At 53.3% G+C, this 19,716-nt stretch overlaps 1 protein-coding gene across 4 annotated transcripts; it reads right to left on the bottom strand.

Moving 5' to 3' along the window:
- Positions 1-662: 662 nt before the first annotated feature.
- Positions 663-18,571, bottom strand: INPP5K (inositol polyphosphate-5-phosphatase K). 4 transcript variants are annotated; one of them, XM_029212070.1, is made up of 12 exons: positions 18,413-18,571; positions 16,502-16,609; positions 16,062-16,170; positions 12,801-12,917; positions 12,275-12,450; positions 11,589-11,700; positions 10,769-10,878; positions 2,759-2,945; positions 1,753-1,890; positions 1,398-1,481; positions 1,124-1,228; positions 663-932 (listed from the first exon to the last, which is right to left on the bottom strand). In XM_029212070.1, the coding sequence occupies exons 1-12, from the start codon at positions 18,457-18,459 to the stop codon at positions 873-875; spliced, it is 1,353 nt and encodes a 450-aa protein (XP_029067903.1). In that variant the 5' UTR covers positions 18,460-18,571; the 3' UTR covers positions 663-872. The 4 variants fall into 4 exon arrangements, with proteins under 4 accessions (XP_029067903.1, XP_029067904.1, XP_029067902.1 ...); XM_029212071.1 differs by lacking the exon at positions 12,801-12,917; XM_029212069.1 differs by lacking the exon at positions 18,413-18,571 and having other exon boundaries at positions 16,502-16,734.
- Between the last annotated feature and the right edge of the window lie 1,145 nt (positions 18,572-19,716).

Here is a 19,716-nt window from a genome sequence, read left to right as displayed (position 1 = left end):
GCAGGCAAGGGTAGGGGAAGACAACCTGGATGGGGCAAGGACCACCCTGGAAAAGTCTGTGGCCGTAGGTCCTCTACCACCTTCCAGCCCTTCACAAGAGGGCAGCTTGGGGGCATGGAGCCTGACCCACTAGCAGAAGCGAACCTGGGTCCAATCCTCTGCTCAGACCTTGGGACTTCCTGAGTTGGACTCCTTGGGCCGGCGGTGGGGGTGGGGGTGTGTGTGCTGCTGGCAGAAGGACACACATCAGCCTGCCCACAACCCCTACAGAAGAGCCTGGGCGGAGGGCTCCTCCATCCTGCCTACTTAGTCACCTGCTTCTGCTGAAAGCAGGGATCCCAGATCCTCTGCCCACCCCTCAGGGGGACAGGCGACGAGATGCCAAGACTCCTGGAACCCAGTGCTATGTGGGCCAACCAGTCTCTGCAGCCTGTACAAATGGGAGCATCTCCCCCTCCCAGGCAGCCTAAGGCCCAGGGTGGCGTGACAAAGAATGCAGGCCTGTGCCAGATGGGGCATGTGCCTGGCAGGCCTGCTGGGGCGGGACTGGAAGTGTGTGGGGGGGAAATCAAGAAATGAGACGCGAGCCGGAGGATCCTTCCCACATCCAGTGGACTGTGTAGATCTTCACTGTTGACAAACTAGCTGGTTTCACTCACACCTCAGCAACAAAAACCTGTATTTAAGGGGCCGATTCCAGAGATCTGGACTGGAGAGAGCAAAGGAGTGTGGCTAGAGGTCCCCCTGGGAGGTGGAGAATACCGCTGCCTCCTCAGGGGGCTGGGCTGGGCTGGGCCCCCAGCACTCCTGGCAGTGGTAGGCAGAGCTGGCTGCCAGCTCCAGCCTCCGCCCTGGATTCACTCTATCCCGGCTCAGATCTGTGGTTGGGCTTCATCCAGGGGGCCCTCCGCCAAGAAGGAGCGAGGCTGGATCTGCAGGGGTAAAACAAGCAGTGAGCGGAAGGGGCGAGGGCAGGCTGCACTCCGTGCCTTCTGTCTCCCCCGTCCCCCAAAGGCTTCAGCTCCATGGTAGGGGTCGGCTCCTCGGCCCGTGACCTCAGGGAACCGGTGATGGGCTCAAGTCTTCTGGGCTACCCTTCCTCTTACCCACCAGCATCCATTACCTTGAAGGGTGTGCTTATCCCCACCACAGAATGTAGGTTGTTGCTATAGTAAAAAAGGAGAAACTGATCCTCAGTCTCACGGATGTCACTAATGTCGATGTACACCTGGAGGGAAGGACAGACGGAAGTGGATCAGCTCCATGGCCCCAGGCCCCATTCAGCTCTCAGAGACTAGGTATCCAGCTCTCTGTTCCTTCCAGAAGACAGGGGAGAGGTCAGACAAGCCCCCCTGCTGGAGATGTGGAATACCTATCTCAGGAAAGGGGGCAGGTACCTGGTTCAGCCCGTCGCTGAAGGAGACCTGGTTGTCCCTGACCCAGACATACGACACGTAGTCATTAATGTGGCGCAGCCCCACCTGTGGGAGGGGGGATCGGGCAGGTGGTCAGTGGTCTGGGAGGACACGGGACCCATGTCAAGTCCTACGGAGAGGATGGTCTCATTTCTAAGGCTGGCCATCATACCACCTGCCTCTTCCCCTTCACTGCTAGCCCCTCGATGGGCAAGGACCCTTGGGGTGGATGAGGGTAGCTCTGCAGTCTCTGTGCCCAACTCCCATGAGCACTCAGAATAGATAAACCGGTGGGGGGGGTGCGACTGATGGGCTCCCTGCCCGCCTGCCACGTCACCTTGTACAGGCCAATCCAGTCCCAGGGGCTGCTGAGGAAGTCTGCGGTCAGGGAGTAGCTGATCAGCATGTCGCACTCCGTGGTGCACCGGCTCTCGGGCAGCAGGGTGATCAGTGGGGCAGATACCAATGGCTTCAGCTATACACAGGGGCGGGAAGGGGTTGAAGTCCCACAGCATCATTCCCTTCCCTGAGACGAATGTCCTTACTGTGCCCTTGCAACGGTCAGGGTCAGTGGGGAGGGATGGAGGGGCACCCACAGGTGAACCCTACTAGGCTGCCCTTAGAGTAGCAGACCTTGGCTGGCCAGCTGGAAAGAAGGGCCAAAGGCTGATCGGGGATGGCTGGCCCTGCCAGGAGGACGAGACTGGGGGCCAGCTGGGTAACCAAGCAGAGAGCCAAGTGCTGAGCAACGTCGGGGTGGGGGAGATCAGGGGCGCCGCTGGCGGGTTGAAGAAACAAGCCAAGGAGTTGCTCGCAGGCCCTTCACGGTTCCTGACCCAAAGGCCCAAATCCAATTTGGGGGCCTCTGGTGAGAACAGCTATAGGCATGTGAAGGGACACTGTGGTATAAAGACAGACAAACAGTAAGAGGGCAGCCAGCAGCTCAGAGGAGGTGAACACTGCCTTGGTCATGAGATGGCAAGATACAAGGATGGAGGGGGCTCCCTTTGCAACCTGAGCCCGATAGGTGTAGGACAAATGAAAGCAAGTCCTACTTCACATGGTAGGTAATAAGCATAATGGAACTCAGGAGCCCCAGGGGACAGTACTAAGAGGAAATGGAAACCTACTGACAAAGGGTTTGAACACATTTTTGACAGACAGAGCCATCAACAGCTCCTAAGAAGAGCTGGGATACCTGACCCGGGAGGAAAGGCAATCATGTCCTCCCACAGGTCTCCCCTGGGGCATCTGCTGACATGAGAGCCCAGGGCGGGAGGGTCTGGGGATGTGGCCCAGCATGGCTGCTCCTCTGCCAAGTGCTGGGCAGCCCAGAAATTTACCTCCAAGTCAAAGGTGCTAGTGACAGGCTTATGGTCACTGACGCTGTACAGCATGTGGCTGACGTAGCTCCTCAGAAACAGGGTGAAGTGGGGGGCTGACAGCGTCGGGGTGTGGATGGCGGCCTGGGGCTGCCGCTTCAGCCTCCACAGGATGCGGTCGGTCCACGCGGGCTTGCGCTTTTTCTCACTGGGGGTGGGAGGAGAGGAAGAATGGGGAGAGAAGGGGTGGCAGGTGAGCAGGAAGGGACCCACGAGCTTGCTGGATGCCCTAACACCAGGGCCTGTCAGCAGTCACGAGATCACCCTGGGACAGAGCTGGAGACCAGCATGGCAGCAGGCAGGAGGGTGTCCAATGGAACCAAAAGTATGCTGGCCTTTGTCAGACTCAGCCAAGGACCCTCAGTAGACTAGAGGGTCACAATCAAATTGTGACTCAGAAACATCCCGTTTAAAGCCTTTCTTATTTCTTGAACAAAAGCAGCAGAACATCAAAGAAGCTGAGGTTTGGAATTTGGAGTGAGACAGACCTGAGCTGGAATTTGGCTTCCCCCATACTAAAAACCCGACCTTAGGGAAGGAAAGGGAAGCATTTAGGGAACGCTCACTACATGCCGGCAACCAGAACTATTTATTTCACTCTTCACAAGTGGAGAAAATGAGTCTTGGAGGGGAAGTAACTTTCCCAAAGTCACACAGCCACTGAGTGGTAGAGCCAGGACTCAAGGCCAGGCAGCATGACCACAGAGCATGTGCCCTTAATCACCAGGCCAACCCCTCTTAGGCCTCAGCTTCCTCATCTGTAGAAAGGAGATAACGGTAGTTATGTCATATGGTTGCTGAGATGATTAAATGAGACGAAACACAAAAAATGTTGAGCACCATGCTTCGTACAACATAAACTCTCTACATATACTGGCTATCGTGATGCTTTGTTCTCAAGAGTCAAGACCTCCCACCTGTTCTTTACTCACCAGCTTCCCTGACGGGCATAAGAGAGACCATATAGCCTGGTCAGATGATTTGCTGTAAACCTTTAAGGAGTCTTCACTGCTTCCAGAATAAAGCTCAAGTCTCCAAATGTGGCTGTCAAGGTGCACAGGAGCCTGACACCCCTTGTGCTACCTTATCTCCCTCCTCTGCCCCAGACCCACCTCACCATGGTGAATCTCTCAAGCCTCTGGGCCTCTACCTTACAGCTTTTGCTATCTATAACTCCCTTTGTCACAGGGAGAGGCCCAGTTCCAGTGCTGTTTTTGTCATAAAGCCGTCACTGACCTCTCTGCTTCCAAAGCATTCTACATAAGTACATCTCCTATTACAGTATATTGTAGTTCACTGTTTCCCAGTCAGCCTATCAGTTAGCGTGTGAGCTTGGAAGGTAAGGACGGACTCTTGGCGTCTCCTGTGTATCCTCAGCATTAGCACAGAGGCTGCCATGCAGTAGGTACTCAAGAAGTGCTCGTGAAACCCAAAGAATTAAAAAACAAAAACCAAGCTCATTCTCTTTCCTCAAAAATGCCCACCTAGGGACTTCCCTGGTGGCGCAGTGGATAAGAATCCTCCTGCCAAGGCAGGGGACACGGGTTCGAGCCCTGGTCCACGAAGATCCCACATGCCGCGGAGCAGCTAAGCCCGTGCGCCACAACTACTGAGCCTGTGCTCTAGAGCCCGCGAGCCACAACTACTGAAGCCCGCATGCCTAGAGCCCGTGCTCCGCAACAAGAGAAGCCACCCCAATGAGAAGCCTGTGCACCGCAACGAAGAGTGGCCCCCACTCGCCGCAACCAGAGAAAGCCCGCACGCAGCAACAAAGACCCAATGCAGCCAAAAATAAATAAAATTAAATCTTAAAAAATAAATAAAATGGTTTAAAAAAGTGAAAAATATATTTTTAAAAAATGCCCATTTATCCCAAAAAAATGTCCACTTAATCATTTTTTAAAATAATTTATTTTATTTTTATTTATTTTTGGCTGCATTGGGTCTTCGTTGCTGCGCGCGGGCTTTCTCTAGTTGCGGCGAGCGGGGGCTACTCTCCGTTGCGGTGCGCGGGCTTCTCATCGCAGTGGCTTCTCTTGTTGCGGAGCACAGGCTCTAGGCGCGTGGGCTTCAGTAGTTGTGGCTCACGGGCTCTAGAGCACAGGCTCAGTAGTTGTGGCACACGGGCTTAGTTGCTCCACAGCATGTGGGATCTTCGTGGACCAGGGCTCGAACCCGTGTCCCCTGCACTGGCAGGCGGATTCTTAACCACTGCGCCACCAGGGAAGCCCTGCCCACCTAATCTTAACATATACAGTTTCATATGCTTATAATCAGTTTGAAATTCTATTTTTGTCTCCGGCTTTATTCACTTACTATTTTAAACAAACCTTTCTGGTATACGTCCATCACTTCAATAGCAATATGGTTTTCCAGCAATAGAGGCAGAATGGTGCCTCGGTGGCGAACTGACTCTAGTATCAGAGACCAGTTGGGGGAAGGTTTTGCCCCTGTTAATTAAGAGCTATGCGGTTCCAGGTTAGTGAATCTGGGGAGTGGTGCCCTTGGAGAGGGCACGGAAGCTCCTTCCCCTTCCCCATACCTTGTCCTACACATCTCTTCCATCTGCCTGCTTCTGAGTTATATCCTTTTACAAACCAGTAACTTAGTTTAAAAACAAGCTCTGCCCTTGGGCAAGTGGCTTCATCACCCCAAACCTCAGTTTCTTCCACTCTTAAGACCGGGTGATAACAGTGCTTACTTCAAAGAAACATTGTCGAGGGAGTGGTCAGGAAGTGGGAACTGGCCAGACCACCTCTGCTCGGCGCTCCTGGGTTGTTTGAATCCTTCACTCTTCTGAGAAGTGTTCAGGGGATAATCGGAATGTGGTATTCCCATCCCAGAGACAACAGACACTCAATCTCCAAAGCAATCTTGGACATTCAGTGCCTAGCAATTCTTAAAACTTGGTAATGAACCACATGAATGTACCACTCTCCCTTTCAAAGCATCCTCCCCCCCTCCACTTCCCTATTATGGTCAAGAGCTCAAACTTGCTGTCCCGTCAGGATCCTCCCCAAGCCCTGACCACAGCCTGACTCTCCTTCCCCCTCAGTACCTCAGCTTGGCTCTGCTTCCTCCTTGGGACTTCAGCCTGTCTCCCTTTCCTCCTTTTCCATGGACTGGTCCACATTCATAACTGGGCACCTGTATTGTTCATTCTTTCAGTGAGCTTTACTGAGCCCTTATTATACGCCAGGCAACTGGGGATCTGCTAAATGGGATTGTCAAAGTCGTTGACGAGCTCGTTTAACAAACAAAAGGAACAAATGAGCAAAATAAATACGTACCAACTAAATATTATACATTTCCCCCAGTTCTCCATTCCTAATAATAACTAAACACGGGGTCCTTCTGTGCATCAGATTGTTCCAATCCTTCCAACACTGGAAGAATGCCACGGGTCACATTTTCCTTCTTCTCCAGGACACTGAAGTTGAGTGAGGTCACCCTATGCAGGTGGGAGCTGGGTGCCTGCCCACGTTGCTGACTAGAGAGTCAGTGCTCCTTCCACTGCACCCGTCTCCTCCAGCTTGCCAGTGGTGGCCGATTCCCACTGTGTGTCACCAGAGCCGGGTCTCACTAATGCTTTTTTTCTTTTTTAATAAATTTATTTACTTATTTATTTTATTTTTGGTCATGTTGGGCCTTCATTGCTGCGAGCAGGGGCTACTCTTCGTTGCGGAGCATGGGCTGTAGGCAGAGGCGTGCGGGCTTCAGTAGTTGCGGCTCGCGGGCTCTAGGGCACAGGCTCAGTAGTTGTGGCGCACTGGTTTAGTCGCTCTGTGGCACGTGGCATCTTCCCGGACCAGGGCTTGAACCTGTGTCCCCTGCATTGGCAGGCGGATACTTAACCACTGCGCCACCAGGGAAGTCCCATCACTAATGCTTTTTTTGGCTGAATGGTCGTGACTGAGTACAAGAATTATATCTGGAGATTACAGGCACACCTCGTTTCCTTGTGCTTCGCTTTTCCTGTACTGCGCCGATATTGTGATTTTTACAAATTGAACGTTTGTGGCAACACCGCGTCGAGCAAGACCATTAGCACAATTTTTCAAACGGCGTTTGCTCCCTCCATGTCTCTGAGTCACGTTTCGGTAGTTCTTATAACATTGCAAGCTTTTTCGCTGTTGTTGCAATTGTTACAGTGATCTGTGACCCTTGATGTTACTATTGCAAAAAGATTATGACTTGCTGAAGGCTAAGATGACGGCTAGCATTTTTTTACCAATAAAGCATTTTTAAATTAAGGTATGTACATTTTTTTTTTAGACATAATGCTATTGCACACTCAACAGACTACAGTATAATGTAAACATAACTTTTTTATGTATCACGAAACCAAAACATTTGTGTGACTCTCTTTATTGTGATATTCGCCTTACTGCGGTGGTCTGGAACCAAACCCGCAATATCTCTCAGGTATGCCTGTAGTATGTCTTTACTTTCTAAAAATTAAAACCAAGTAGCTCTGCAGGATTCTCCTGGCTTAAGAGCCTAGAAAACTTGAGCTAGTGTACTGACCCAAAAGTAGTGATGTGTTCCATTTTTGGGTCTGAGAGCACTTTTCCTTTCGGCTCCCTATAGATGGCTTCTAAGTGTCTCGCTGAACTCTGGACTCGAGTCTTGAATAGACTGATCATAACATTCTCTGCTCACTGCCTAGCAGAGAGGTGGACTGGGTTCCTGTTGACTGTAACAAAACCATTGCAATCCCTGACTTTAATAGGATTTCCTGCCCTCAGCCCTTTCACCCTCCCGTGTAATGGAGCTGACCTCGTTTCTCATTACATCTTGGCTCCGGGACGCTGCCGAGGCTGGGCAAAGCTCCGTACCATGCCCTGCATGCAGCTCAGTCCCTCTGTACAGCGGGTCAACTCCACTCAAGATGCCTCTCAGCAGCGCTGCTGACTGATCAGAATGCCTGCGCTCCTTTCTGCCTCCCTGACAATAACTCTCATTGACTCCTCCTGGCTTCAGCTGCCCGCCTCCTTACCATTTGCTTTACCCTCCTTCGGCACTTCCACACAGAGTTCTGGAACCTTCTATGGGCCAACTCCTGGACTTGAGAGTGTTTATTTGGCTCTCTCACTCTGGGTGGGTCCCTCTGCTCCTTAAGTACCTTATCTTTTCCTTTTGTCCTCTCAGGCTCCCAGTTTAAACATATGCCAGGCACTACGCTACACACCAGGGACGGCCATAAATCAGATCCAGTCTCTGTGCACTGGGCATTCATAGCACAGCAAGAAAGGCACACTGTGTCTTAAAAGCAACACTGAAAGCATGGTGTGTGCAAGGCTTGCAGGCAGCATAAGGGAAGGAGAGAACTCTCAGTGAAACGGGCAAGGGTCAGGAAAGGCTTTTCAGATGGTTCAGATGATGTCTCAGCTGGGCTTTCAGGATGAATAACAGACTGATCAGACAGGAATGCTTCTGTTCACTATGTGGGGCTCAGGCCCTGCCCACCGCAGGAGCTCCCAGCTGGGAATATTTCAGTTACGATGTCCCCCCATAAGGCCCCTGTTCCTGTCCAGACATTCCTTCATTTCCTGGGCTCCAGGCAAGGGGAACTGGATTCACACAGACTCCAGTTCAAATTCCTGCTCCGTCACTTACTCTGTTACTACCTTACTTAGATCTTCTGAGACACAGTTTCCTTATATGTAAAAAGTCAGTATCAATGGCGCCTACCTAATGAAGATACAGTATGAATGAAGCGAAGTGATGCGGGCCAAGCACTCTGCACAATGCCTGGCCCATGGTCAGCACTCAATAATGTCAGTCACAATGTGGATTATACCTATTATGTGGAAACAGTATCTGCCTTCTCCTTAGCAAGGCTTTGCTATCCCAATCCTGCCCTCCTTTCTGCTGCTGCTGGCAAGACTGGCTGTGAACCCAGAGGCACTGTGGGCTAGAGGAAGGCATCGTGGGCAACACAGTCCAGAAAATTGGGTCTGAGCCCCAGCTCCGCCATCGCTAGCTGAGCCACCTGGGTAAGACCTTGAACATCTCTGAGCCTCTCTAGGCCATCTCAGTAACTTCCAGTCTCCTGCTGGTTTCCCTCCCATAACCAGGGGTGTGGGCACAGGGACACCTGGCCATACGGTCTGTCAGCAGCTCTCTTCCTGCTGGCAAGTGAGGTTTTGAAGTCAACTGGTAGAGGGTCCCAGCCCCCAAGGCCCCAGCCTGTCCCACTGAGGCCTGACAATTTCCACAGTGAGTCCATGGGACCTTCATTTCCAATGGATGGCTGGGGAGACTGTCAGCGGTGGACCCGGCCAGCAGGCCAGCTGGAGCCTGACCTCCTCCCTTCTTTCTGGCTTATACTGTAGCTCAGGCTGGACCCTGTTTCCAGTGTTTGTGGCCTCTTCTTGTGTGCACTGCCCTGGCTGTGACCCCACTCTGTCTTGCTCCACACACCTGAAATGGCTCATGCTCTCCCCCTTGCTTGGTGGGGACATTGTGGCTCTGCCACACGGCTTCCAGCACTGGGCCAGCAGCTCTTCCTCTCACCCCAGGCTGGCTGTGGACATACCTACTCACCTGCTAAATCCCAGAGGCCTGGGCCGCCCTGGAAGCGCCTCCTACCTCCCTCATAAGACAGTCTTGCTAGGGGAATACGTGAAGGAGCTGCTCCAGCTGAAACAAAGAGCCTCATAACATGTAGGGGGTTCTTTTTCTTCAAAGAGATGAGGATCCTTGCCCTACATTGGGCCAGGGACCTCTTGCCAGAGCTACTTTTGCCCCTCTGCCTAAGCCTAAGGTTTTGGTGGTCACTTAGTCCTTTCTCGGCTTCTGAGAAAAGTTTTCAGTAAAACTGCCACCTGAAGACATGAATCTAAAAACAACAACAGGGACTTCCCTGGTGGCGCAGTGGTTAAGAATATGCCTGCCAATGCAGGGCACACGGGTTCGAACCCTGGTCCGGGAAGATCCCACATACCGCGGAGCAACTAAGCCCGTGCGCCACAACTATTGAGCCTGTGCTCTAGAGCCCACGAGCCACAGCTACTGAGCCCATGTGCCACAACTACTGAGCCCGAGCGCCTAGAGCCCGTGCTCCGCAACAAGAGATGCCACCACAGTGAGAAGCCCACGCACCGCAACGAAGAGTAGCCCCCCGCTCGCCGCAACTAGAGAAAGCCCGCTTGCGGCAACGAAGACCCAACACAGCCAAAAATAAATAATAAATAAATTTATAAAAAAATAAATAATAAAATAAAATAAAAATAACAACAGCAGTTATCACAGTGCTTACCGGGTGCCAGGCACTGGTCTGGGCACATGCAAGGTCTCATTTAATCTTCAGCCCCGTGAAATAGGTATTGTTATCATCCCCGTTTTATAGATGACAAAATTGAGACTTAAATACCGTGTCCAAGGTCATACAGTTGATGAAGGGCAGAGCTGTGCTTCTAACTACCAGATGCACTATCTCTACATTATTCCCCATTAACTGCCCCCGACAACTACTACTTCACCTTCCTAAACAGTACCCGACCCACTCACAGCTGGGGCAGGGCTATGTAATACCAGTAATTGGCTGAGCCAAGCTTTCTGCCCCCCTGTCTGGGTAGGATCAGAAAGTCCTGGGGAGCGGGGACAACAGGGACAACATTCTGGGGCAGGGGTTCCCAGAATGCTGAAGTACAGTCCCCTCAAGTCAGCAATCAACTGTCTTCCCTCCCCTTTGGCTCTACCTGCCCTGCCCCCAACCCCTATTCCTGCCAGCAGTGTGTCTCCCCTTCCTGCTCTCTCTGCGGACAATCTGGGTCAGCTCCCACGGTCAGCATCTCACGAGGGGGGCGGGTGGTGCCACTCCTGAGAGGTGATGGCTGGATCTATTCCTGCTTCCCCGACACTTCTATTCGGAGGCAGCTCCCACTGCCACTAGGGCCAGCACGATCTGACTTCCCAGGCCCAGATCTGCGACAGGCTGATCCTCTCCTGGTGGAGCCCCCTCACCTGGTGTCATAGTTGTTGGAGTTCTTATCAAACTTGTAGGTGGGCGGGAAGAGCAGGGGGCCCTCCTGGAACTCCCGGAGCAGCGGGTCGTGTCTCTTGGCAATGCTGAGCTGGAGGGAAAGGCACAGTCCCATCTCCCAGCAGTCCTGCCCCAACGGCCTGGCACCACGCTCCAGTCAAGGGCTGGCACAAGCCATCACAGTGGGGCAAGAGTCAAACCCGGCCACTCCACCTCCTCACTGCCCCAGCGGCAGCCTCGGCACCCCAGCTCCCGGCGCCCTCACCCCCGGGAGATCAGCTGGATCCTTTTGCAAACATTACCCCACGGTCCCAGGGGAGGCAGCTGCCTGCCCTTTCCCAGTTCTTGGACTACAGGGACCAGGCTCTGAATTCCATCTCCCTGGCAGCCACCAGCAGACGTGTGTCAGAGGGGAGGCTGGGGTAGCCAGGGTACCCCAAAGGGGTGGTATCTCATCCTCTAGGAGGCAAGCCAGGCTGGGGGTGGGAAAGACAACAGGGACACAAGAGGGCTGGCAATGGTGCAGGGCCACAGCAGGCCGAAGCCCTTCTCACTCCCTAATCTCATGCACACCCAGTGGCTGCGTCCTCGCTCCTCCAGCTGGAGACCGGGGCGGCCGGACAGGACTGGCTGCCCTACCCGCAGAGGTGAAGCCCTATTAGACCCCACCCTACCTGGGAACAGGGACTCGGGCGGCCTGGGAAAGGAGAACAGGCACTAGAGAACCTCCCCACATCTCATGTTGACCTCCACCCACCACGGGCTCAGACCACCCTTCGCGGCCCTCCCCTCATCAGATACCTGATCCTTCTCCCACAGGTCACTGTAGCACTGATTTTTTATGGATTCCCGAACAAAGTGCAACCCAAAGTCCTCAATCCGAAAGTTCATGTCTCCAAACCAGAGAATGAGGCTTCAGAAAGAAAGGAAAGCAGGTGGCCTGAAGGTTTGTGACGAGGTCAGAAAAGGCAGGACCACAGGGGTTCTGGCCACTCACTGCAGGGCTGCGGGAGAGCAGAAAGCTCGAGGGGTGGGTGAGAAGATCAGGTGAAGACAAGAGCAGGGCCCAACGGGACTGTTCTCACGGCCCCTACCCCGCCACCATTTAAGCCGAAGAGATGAGCCCCAAGGGGCACGTGGCAAATATGGAGCAGGCTCTAGCCCTCCCTCCTCAACTGGGCACCAGGCAAGGCTGAGAACCAGCCCTTCCGGGGACCTCAGGAACCACGAGGTTCTTGACCTGGGATGTTCGGAAGTGCCCAGAGTTTCCAGGCAGGGCAGAGGGGCCAGGGAAAGGGAAGGTGTTCCAGACCTCAGGGAGGCAAAGCTGCATAGGAGAGCAGATGGGGTGTCAGGAAAGAGGCTGGGAGAGGGTGGGAGATGGGGCAGACTGCCTCTGGCTGGGGAGCAGTGACCGGGCAGAGCATGCTTGCCTGGGCTGGCCTGGGGGAGAGGGCAGGGGCTGCAGTTCACAACGGCATGCTCACTCGTGGTCCAGGATGTTGGGGATATCCTGTGCCTCAAAATTCTGCATCTCCAGGATCCGGTCAAAGTGCTCCAGCCGCTGGTCATTGTTGGCCACGTGCGGGGGCAGATGGCAGTTGACGATGCTGACATAGTAGCCGTAAAACTTCAGGAAGATGTTGACACCCCCTTTGTTCCCCTGGTAGGTGGGCAGAAGGGTGGGAAGCCATTCTAGGGGGGACACACCTCTCTTTCCCCATCCTAGACCTGAGGGCAGATGGTCTCACCTCCTGTAGGATCTCCCAGAGTCAGACACTCAGCTCCCAGAGTGGCCTCTCCATCCACAGAGCCCAGCTCATCCACCTGCCATCCTAGGGATGCTAAGCCCCCCTGAGGCAGGAAGGTGGCTATGCAGGGCACTGGCCTGGACGGAGTGCCAAGATTCATTTCACCCCCTTTTTCATTTGCCCAGCTCTAAAGCCCCCAGCCCTGCCCATCCCAGTGAGACGGCCCCCCAGCTCTTGACTCAGACAACAGCTCAGTCCTTACCCAGTACCCAAAGAGGCCAGTGGGGGTGGATTTAGTAGAGAGGATCTGGATAAAGGGCAAATGCTGATACTTGGCAAAGATCAGTAAGAGAAGCCCCTGCATGCGGACACTGGAGACCTGCAGGACAGAGGGGCAATGGTCATTTGTGTCCCTCCAGGCCCTGTGCTGGGCGCTCTAGAGAGCCCTGATCCACATGGATGTCCTGCCCCAGGGGTCTATGGCATCTCTGCAGATGGAGTCTCAGCTGCCAAATGATGCATTCTGGAAGCTAAGCAAGTTCCAGTTTCTGCTCCTGGGCTTGGGGGTGGAGGGCAGAGAAGACAAGGCTGCCAGGGACCCACTGCCATCAGGAAGTCACCGACTCCTCGGCCCTGGCCCAGGCACGGTCAGGTGCTCTTCTCCTCAGTGTCCTCCTGAGTTTCCATGGGTACAGTGCGCCGGGGCTCAAAGAACGTCAAAGATACTCTACGGGACAGTGGCTAAGGGCCAGATCTGGGTTCAAATCCCAGCTCGGGCTCTTAGTATTTGATATTGGGCAAGTCTCAGCCTGTCTTCTCACTAATAAAGCAGGAATCTATCTCAAAGACGCTGGATTAACTGGCAGCTGTTATTTTTTTGGTTTAGGGATTTTTGAAAGTAAATGCAGGGAAGAAGCATGAGAGAGCCTTCTGGGGTGCTGAAAATGTTCTGTATCTTGATTTGACCAGTGGTAACAAGTTCTGCATATACATATAAAAATCCACCTGGGGACTTCCCTGGTGGTCCAGTGGTTAAGACTCTGAGCTTCCACTGCAGGGGGCACGGGTTCCAACCCTGGTCAAGGAACTAAGATTCCACATGCTGCGTGGTGTGGCCAAAAAAAAAAAAAGAAAATCCATCAAACTGGAGACTTAATTTCTGTATACATTATAGCTCAGTGGAAAAAAATTAAGAAAATGCTACTGAAAAATAATATAGACTGTGGGCAGTTGGTGTGTACGAAGGCCACGCAGAGGGGATGAGAGCGAGCACAGAGGACGTGTGTTCACAGATCGGGGAGAGTAGCTACCGTCCACTGACACACTGCCTTGCGCATTTAATCTTCTAGCCAACCCTTCAAGGCAGCACCGAAGGACCGAGGCTCAAGGAGACTAAGGAACCAGTAGGACTACCTGGATATTCAAAGGACCAGGACTGCCAAAATCCCTGCTCTCTGTGGCTGTGGAGGTGGGGTGGGAATGGGCCAGTGACCCTCTCTCTCAGCTGCAGGCTGTCTACACCCACCACCCGAGTAGCTATTTCCGGAGCATGAGGTGCAGAGGCCAAGGAGGAAATCCCCGGGTGGGGAGTGTGTACTGGGGCCTTCCAGGAATTATGAAACTTGATCCCACAGGCCAGGAGCTCTGGGACAGTGGAGAAGTCAAAGCAGGGGGAACCCCAAATCCAAGACCGAGGGAGGGAGGTGTGAGAAACTAGGGTTCGGCAGAGGTTGCTACAGATGTGTCCCCTGCCTCACTCTCCACCCCCGGTCTCGGTCTCTCCCCTTCCCATGCAAATATGACAATGGAAGTGGGCGAAGGGCTGGACTAAGAGGGACTGACTCCCAGGGAGCTGATAAAGATTCAGGAAGAGTTTCAAGCTGAATCTGAACCCATAGAGTGGGTTGGGGCGATGGGCTCTACCACAAAGGCACCAGCTCGCTTTGAGAAGCCGCAGGGAAGGGGGCGTGGCGCAGGGAGGATGGAGGTGGGGGTGGGGCTGTGGGGAAAGGCAGGAGGCTCGAGGGGAAGTTCCAGTGGAGGAAATGAAGTAGGAGGAGCTAAGGAAGGGACTAGAGGGAGGTGGCTGGGAGCCTAGGAGCCGGCCAAGGGGGTCAGCCCCAGGCTTCTCAACCCATGGCTGGCAACTTCTGGCTAAGGAATAGGCTGCAGGCAGGGCTCGCCCTTCACCTCCACTCTCGGCCTGGGGAAGAAAGGTCATTTGCATTGGGTGCCAGGCCCTCAGGCTGCTCTCCCAACCTCGGGAGGCCGCATGGATAGAATGAGCTGTGTCCATGCCGCAAGATGAGCTCACTTCCTTGGCTCAATTCCATCCTGCCAATCCCTTGCCAGTTAGCCAAGGTACAAGGAGGCCTCCAGTCTTGGAAAGGGAGTGGGTGGTGAGAGAGAAGCGGTTCTGCCCTCCGAGAAGGTCCAGCTCCAAGTCTGCAGCAAGAGGCCCGAGTGTGATGTGGAGGGAGCCAAGGGCTTGGGGGCTGGCATTTTTTAGCCTCAGCAGCAGGACCAAACCTTGTCTGCCGTCCTCCTGGCTCTGCCCTCCTCGGGAGGACTCACAGCTCTTGCTTCAGCACCCTTAGGCAAACTAGGGTAACAGAATTAATTCTGAAGAAATCCAGTCACCCAGGGAAGGGAAGAAAGGAATTCTGGTATTTCCAGGAAGCATTGCTTCTTGGAGGTATTTTGAGTGGGAGTGTGTTTCATCCCTTGGCTGTGCAGGGCAGAAGGGTGAGATCCAGCAATCTAGAGCCTTCCTGTAGATGCTCCTATGGTCTAAACATTCCCCAAAGAATACTGGCCCTACAGACTGAGAACCTTTTTCCTCCACACCTGTGTCCCCTCTCCTAACCTCTTCGCCCCTGAGAATTTGAGGTGCATATCCCTTATGATCAGAGGATACCCTCTGATACCAGCAGGCGAGTCGTGGGATACCTGTCAGCCTTAGAGATCATCAGTACAGCAATAAAGTACAGAAGCCAAGAACATGGGTTATTAAGTTTGAAAGATCTGGATCTGAACCCCAGATATCCTGTGAAACCTCTGAGTCTTGGTTTTACCTGTATAATACCCGTATTTCAAAAGAGTTAAGATTTTTAAATAACATATATAAAGAGTTTGCTTATAATGCTTAACACCAAGTAAGCACTCGATAGATGGTGGCAGTTATTATGCTCTGAGATTTCAGGCTGGGCCTGAGAGTAGAGATTGGAGGCAGGGGGTGGGGTAGGCACTGAGGTGTTACTAAGCCCTGATGCACCTCCCCAAGGAATTCTCCTAACCTGAAAAATATCAAGGTCTTAAACTAGCCCCTGGGGTTCCAGCTCAGCTCCAGCTACCTCTGAACACACAAGGCAGGCAGGAGCCCCAGGGAGCCACGTGCAACTGAGGTTTGGGCCTTTAAATAAAAGGGAAAGAGCATGAAAGCTGGAGTGGGAGACCAAAGGACTAGGGATTAGTGATAAGAGGTGAGACACATTTCCCAACTGCCCATGAACTTATAAGTTACCTTGACGAAGCTCAGAGGGGAAAGCACATCCATGAAGAAACTGCTCCATGGGTCTTCAAAGGCAGTGTCAGAAAGGAGGCTCATGATCCCACAGTTCATTTCCTGCAAACTGCCCATCCCAGGTCAGAGGCTTCCCCCTGGCCTGGAGGGCGCTGCCTCTGCCGCAGACATTTAGCACTGCCCTCAGCCGACTTTCCAGCCTTGGGCTCTCATGACCATGGTCTCTCCCTCCCCTGGCTGTTGACTGCCAACCCCTTGCCATTGCTGATCCAGGACAACAGACACTGCCTGGCCCTGATGCAGGCTGAAAGCTCCTGGCCTTCAGACTCCAGAGTGAGGGCGTACAGGTTACAGCGGTTCCCCACAGGGACAACTTGGGACTGGTCAGGCTTACCTGATCTCAGATATAGGGATGCGTGACGGGCCCTGCAGACACCTACCCAATGACATACACGTCCAGATTCAGGTTCAGGTTGTTCAGCTGAAGCAGATCACTGAGGTCTGGAGGGGGTGCTGCAGAGGCCACGTTCCATGTCACGACATGTATGCTGAGAAGGGAAGCCATGGAGGAAGGAGGATGAGCCCTCATCCAGGTAACAGACAGGGGGCTGCGCCTGCTAACGGCTGCACCACAACCCGCTGTAGTCTGAATGGGAAACGTGTGTTTCTGCATCTGGTGGAGGGAATAGGGCCACTGAACTACAAGCCCTTCATCTTCACCTCTGTCCCCGAAGCAGGAAGTTCCCACCCTGGATTGGCTCCTCCGTGCAGGCGTACAGCTCCCTACACCTGGCAGCACTGGTGCTGCTGACACTAGGAGAGCTGCCAAAGTGGGGCTGAAGGTTTTGGAGTCAGGCAAGGGAAGGGGTGTGGATGGGGTGGACCGTCAGGAATTTATTAATTCCACCAGCCCTTCATCTATGGCTCAGTAAGCAACTTTCCGCCCCCACTCTTCAATCCACGGGATCCTACAACCACCAGAAAGATTCTGGAGGTTCAGTTTTCACCTTGTGAGAGGCCTTAGTACTGCAAGACAGGAATTTCAAAAATAACAGAGATAACAGCACCACATTTCCTTCCTCACTCATCTCTGGAGCACAACCAATTCTGCCAAGCATTTCAGAAGAGCCTAAGAAGATTCTAAATAACAGGTTTCTCAACATCTCTCTCAAGACTCTACCCTCTTTTGGGAAAAGTCATCAATTGGATAACATCCACCTCAGCTTCACATAAACCCTAGGGAAACAACAGATCTAATCAGCAGCTCAGGGGATGGACAGACTTGCAAATCTCTTCATTTGAATAGTTACAGTAATGCTCCCAGGAAGCCCCCAGATTGTGCTGAGTACAGAACAGGCAGGGGCTACAAACCCTGCAGAGACCAAGAAGAACCACCAAGCCTCAGGTGAGTCCTAGGCACACCGTAAGGAGGAGGACCTGTAACAGTGTAAGATGCAGAATGGGGGCAGAGGGGGGAAGGAAAGGGCAGGATGTCCTTAAACATCTTTTCTCCACCAGACCCTGTGCTTAGAGGTCCATGTTCTAAAGAGCACAAATTGAAGAAATTCTTGGCCAGCTTAAAGCAACTTCCTGCCCCTCCATGTGAACATCAACAAAACAATACAATAACCACCTTCCCAGGCACTCAGCCAGAGGTTCCGTGCTTCGTTTGTTTACGGTCTCCCCCTGCTGTCCAACGGAGGATTAAGAGGCAGCTCTTTTACTCTAAGGCTCCTTGTTTTCCCAGGGACCTGCTCTAAGTGGATGGAGAGCCAAAGCCGGGATTTCTTGTTCCCACTTTTAGGTCCCACGATTAGCAGCAAATCCTTGCATCGTGACCGGCACTAAGTTGGTGATTAGCGTTGTTCCTCGTTAAAGAACAAGCAGGAGACCAGGCTATTATCACTTCACTAAAGGATCTTATCTAAATCTGATTTTGGGTTTCAGGAGGTCACAACAGGGTCAGGCAGACCCCATGATGTATGTGCTGATCCAAAGCAAGAACAAGGTTTCTACTCTAGAGCTAAAGGGAGAGTGCTTCGTTATGTTTTTAACTTCTAACAGCCCAACACTGCTGCCTCCTCCAGAACCCAACTGGGACACCTGCTTGGGGCGTCCAAGTGGGCAAGAACTTGGTGGCCTGAGTTTGGAGGGGGCGCGGGGTTCGACCCAACACAGCCCTCTCGATACTGGCCTGGGAGAATGGGGGAGGCCTCTGAACCAGAAGCAGCCCTGTAGGTCTGGCCCCTTCTCTCCCAGTCTGGTTCTGCCCCAGACCCGCAGCCCCGACTGGGTCGGAGGCAGTGATCCCACCCCGAGCAGGCCGGCCTGCCCGCAGTCGCCTTCCTCACCTGAGCGTCCTGACTCTCAGCTCGGTCTGTGGGTTCATGGCCGCCATCGTCCCCACGCGGTGGCCCGGCCGGCTCGCTCTCCCCGCCGCAGCCTGTCCTGGCCCAATCTGCCCCGCCTCTGGCAGCAGGTGCCGCCGGCCAGCTCCCTCTCCCGATTGTTTTTCTTCCGGATTTAGACCCTACGCTTCGGCTTCCGTAAGAGGCGGGGTCTGAGCGCACGGAGGGCTCTGGGTGGCGAGCTCGGGGGGAAGAGGCGGAACTCTTCAAGGAGCGCGAAACGGTGAAAGGCTGAGGGGAAAGGGGCCTAGGGGACGGGGACGTAAGAGAGGCGTGTCCTCGTGTCACCAGACCCCGATACAACACTGCCCCGCCCAGCGGCCGGGGCGCGCCGCGGCCCAGACACCGCCCAGGCGGCTCCCAGCGTGCCTCGCGCGAGGTCGGCCTGGAGGGGCCGTCTTCCGGCGGAAGCCGCCGCCTCGCCCCGCCCCGCCCCGGCGCGTCGCATTTCACTAGCGCAGAACGTGAGGTCTCGGCCTTCGGCGTTGTCTCCCTCCAGGTTCCCAACGTCCCGAGGGGCAGAAGGCGAGGGGAGGCGGCGCAGCCACCCACTGTCCGGCCTGTAATCCAGTCTCTTTCCCAACTACAGGTAATCTCTCTCCTCTTGGTCAGTGAGCGCCTCCATTCTCCACTCTCACGTTAAAGTGTTTTCCGCTCTTCAAACTCATGCAAGCTATTACACATTGGACGTTTGGGGGCTCCTGGACTCAGAAGGCTATATACATCAGTGAACGAAAAATAAGTCACTGCCTCTATTTACGACCAAACATGAAATGAAGATTATTTATTGTGCCAAAGACTAACTATGATTTCCTTCAATCACTGGTTTTTAATTTTTGGGGGGGGGGGCGGGGGCAGGACAGTGCATGGGATTCCTTTGAAGAACTGATGAGAGCCATGACTCTCCCCAGAAAAATGCACCACAACTTTACAAACAAGCTTCATGAGGTTTACAGACTCGGAAGCCAGGGTTAAGAACAACCTTAAATAAATGTTTTCCTTGGTAGGATGGGTAAAAGAGGGGGATGTGGAGAGGAGGGAAGACAAAAACAAAAAGGAAATACTGCCAGTAGAAAATGGCCAAATTACTTTCAGAAATGTGATATTTGCATAAGTAAAATGATAAGGGGATTTAGTTTACACAAATCAACATGCAACAATTTTCTTTCTAATCCTTCCCTAGTAAAACTGGGGAGATCAGCAAGAGTTTGAGGATACCTAAGTTGTAAAATGGACATAAGGAAAGG

This window comes from Monodon monoceros, unplaced genomic scaffold (genome assembly GCF_005190385.1).
Source record: "Monodon monoceros isolate NGI ecotype Baffin Bay Population unplaced genomic scaffold, NGI_Narwhal_1 Super_Scaffold_9, whole genome shotgun sequence".
NCBI lineage: Eukaryota > Metazoa > Chordata > Mammalia > Artiodactyla > Monodontidae > Monodon > Monodon monoceros.
The sequence above is the reverse complement of the archived record's forward strand: the minus strand, read 5'-3'. Positions and strand labels throughout refer to the sequence as shown.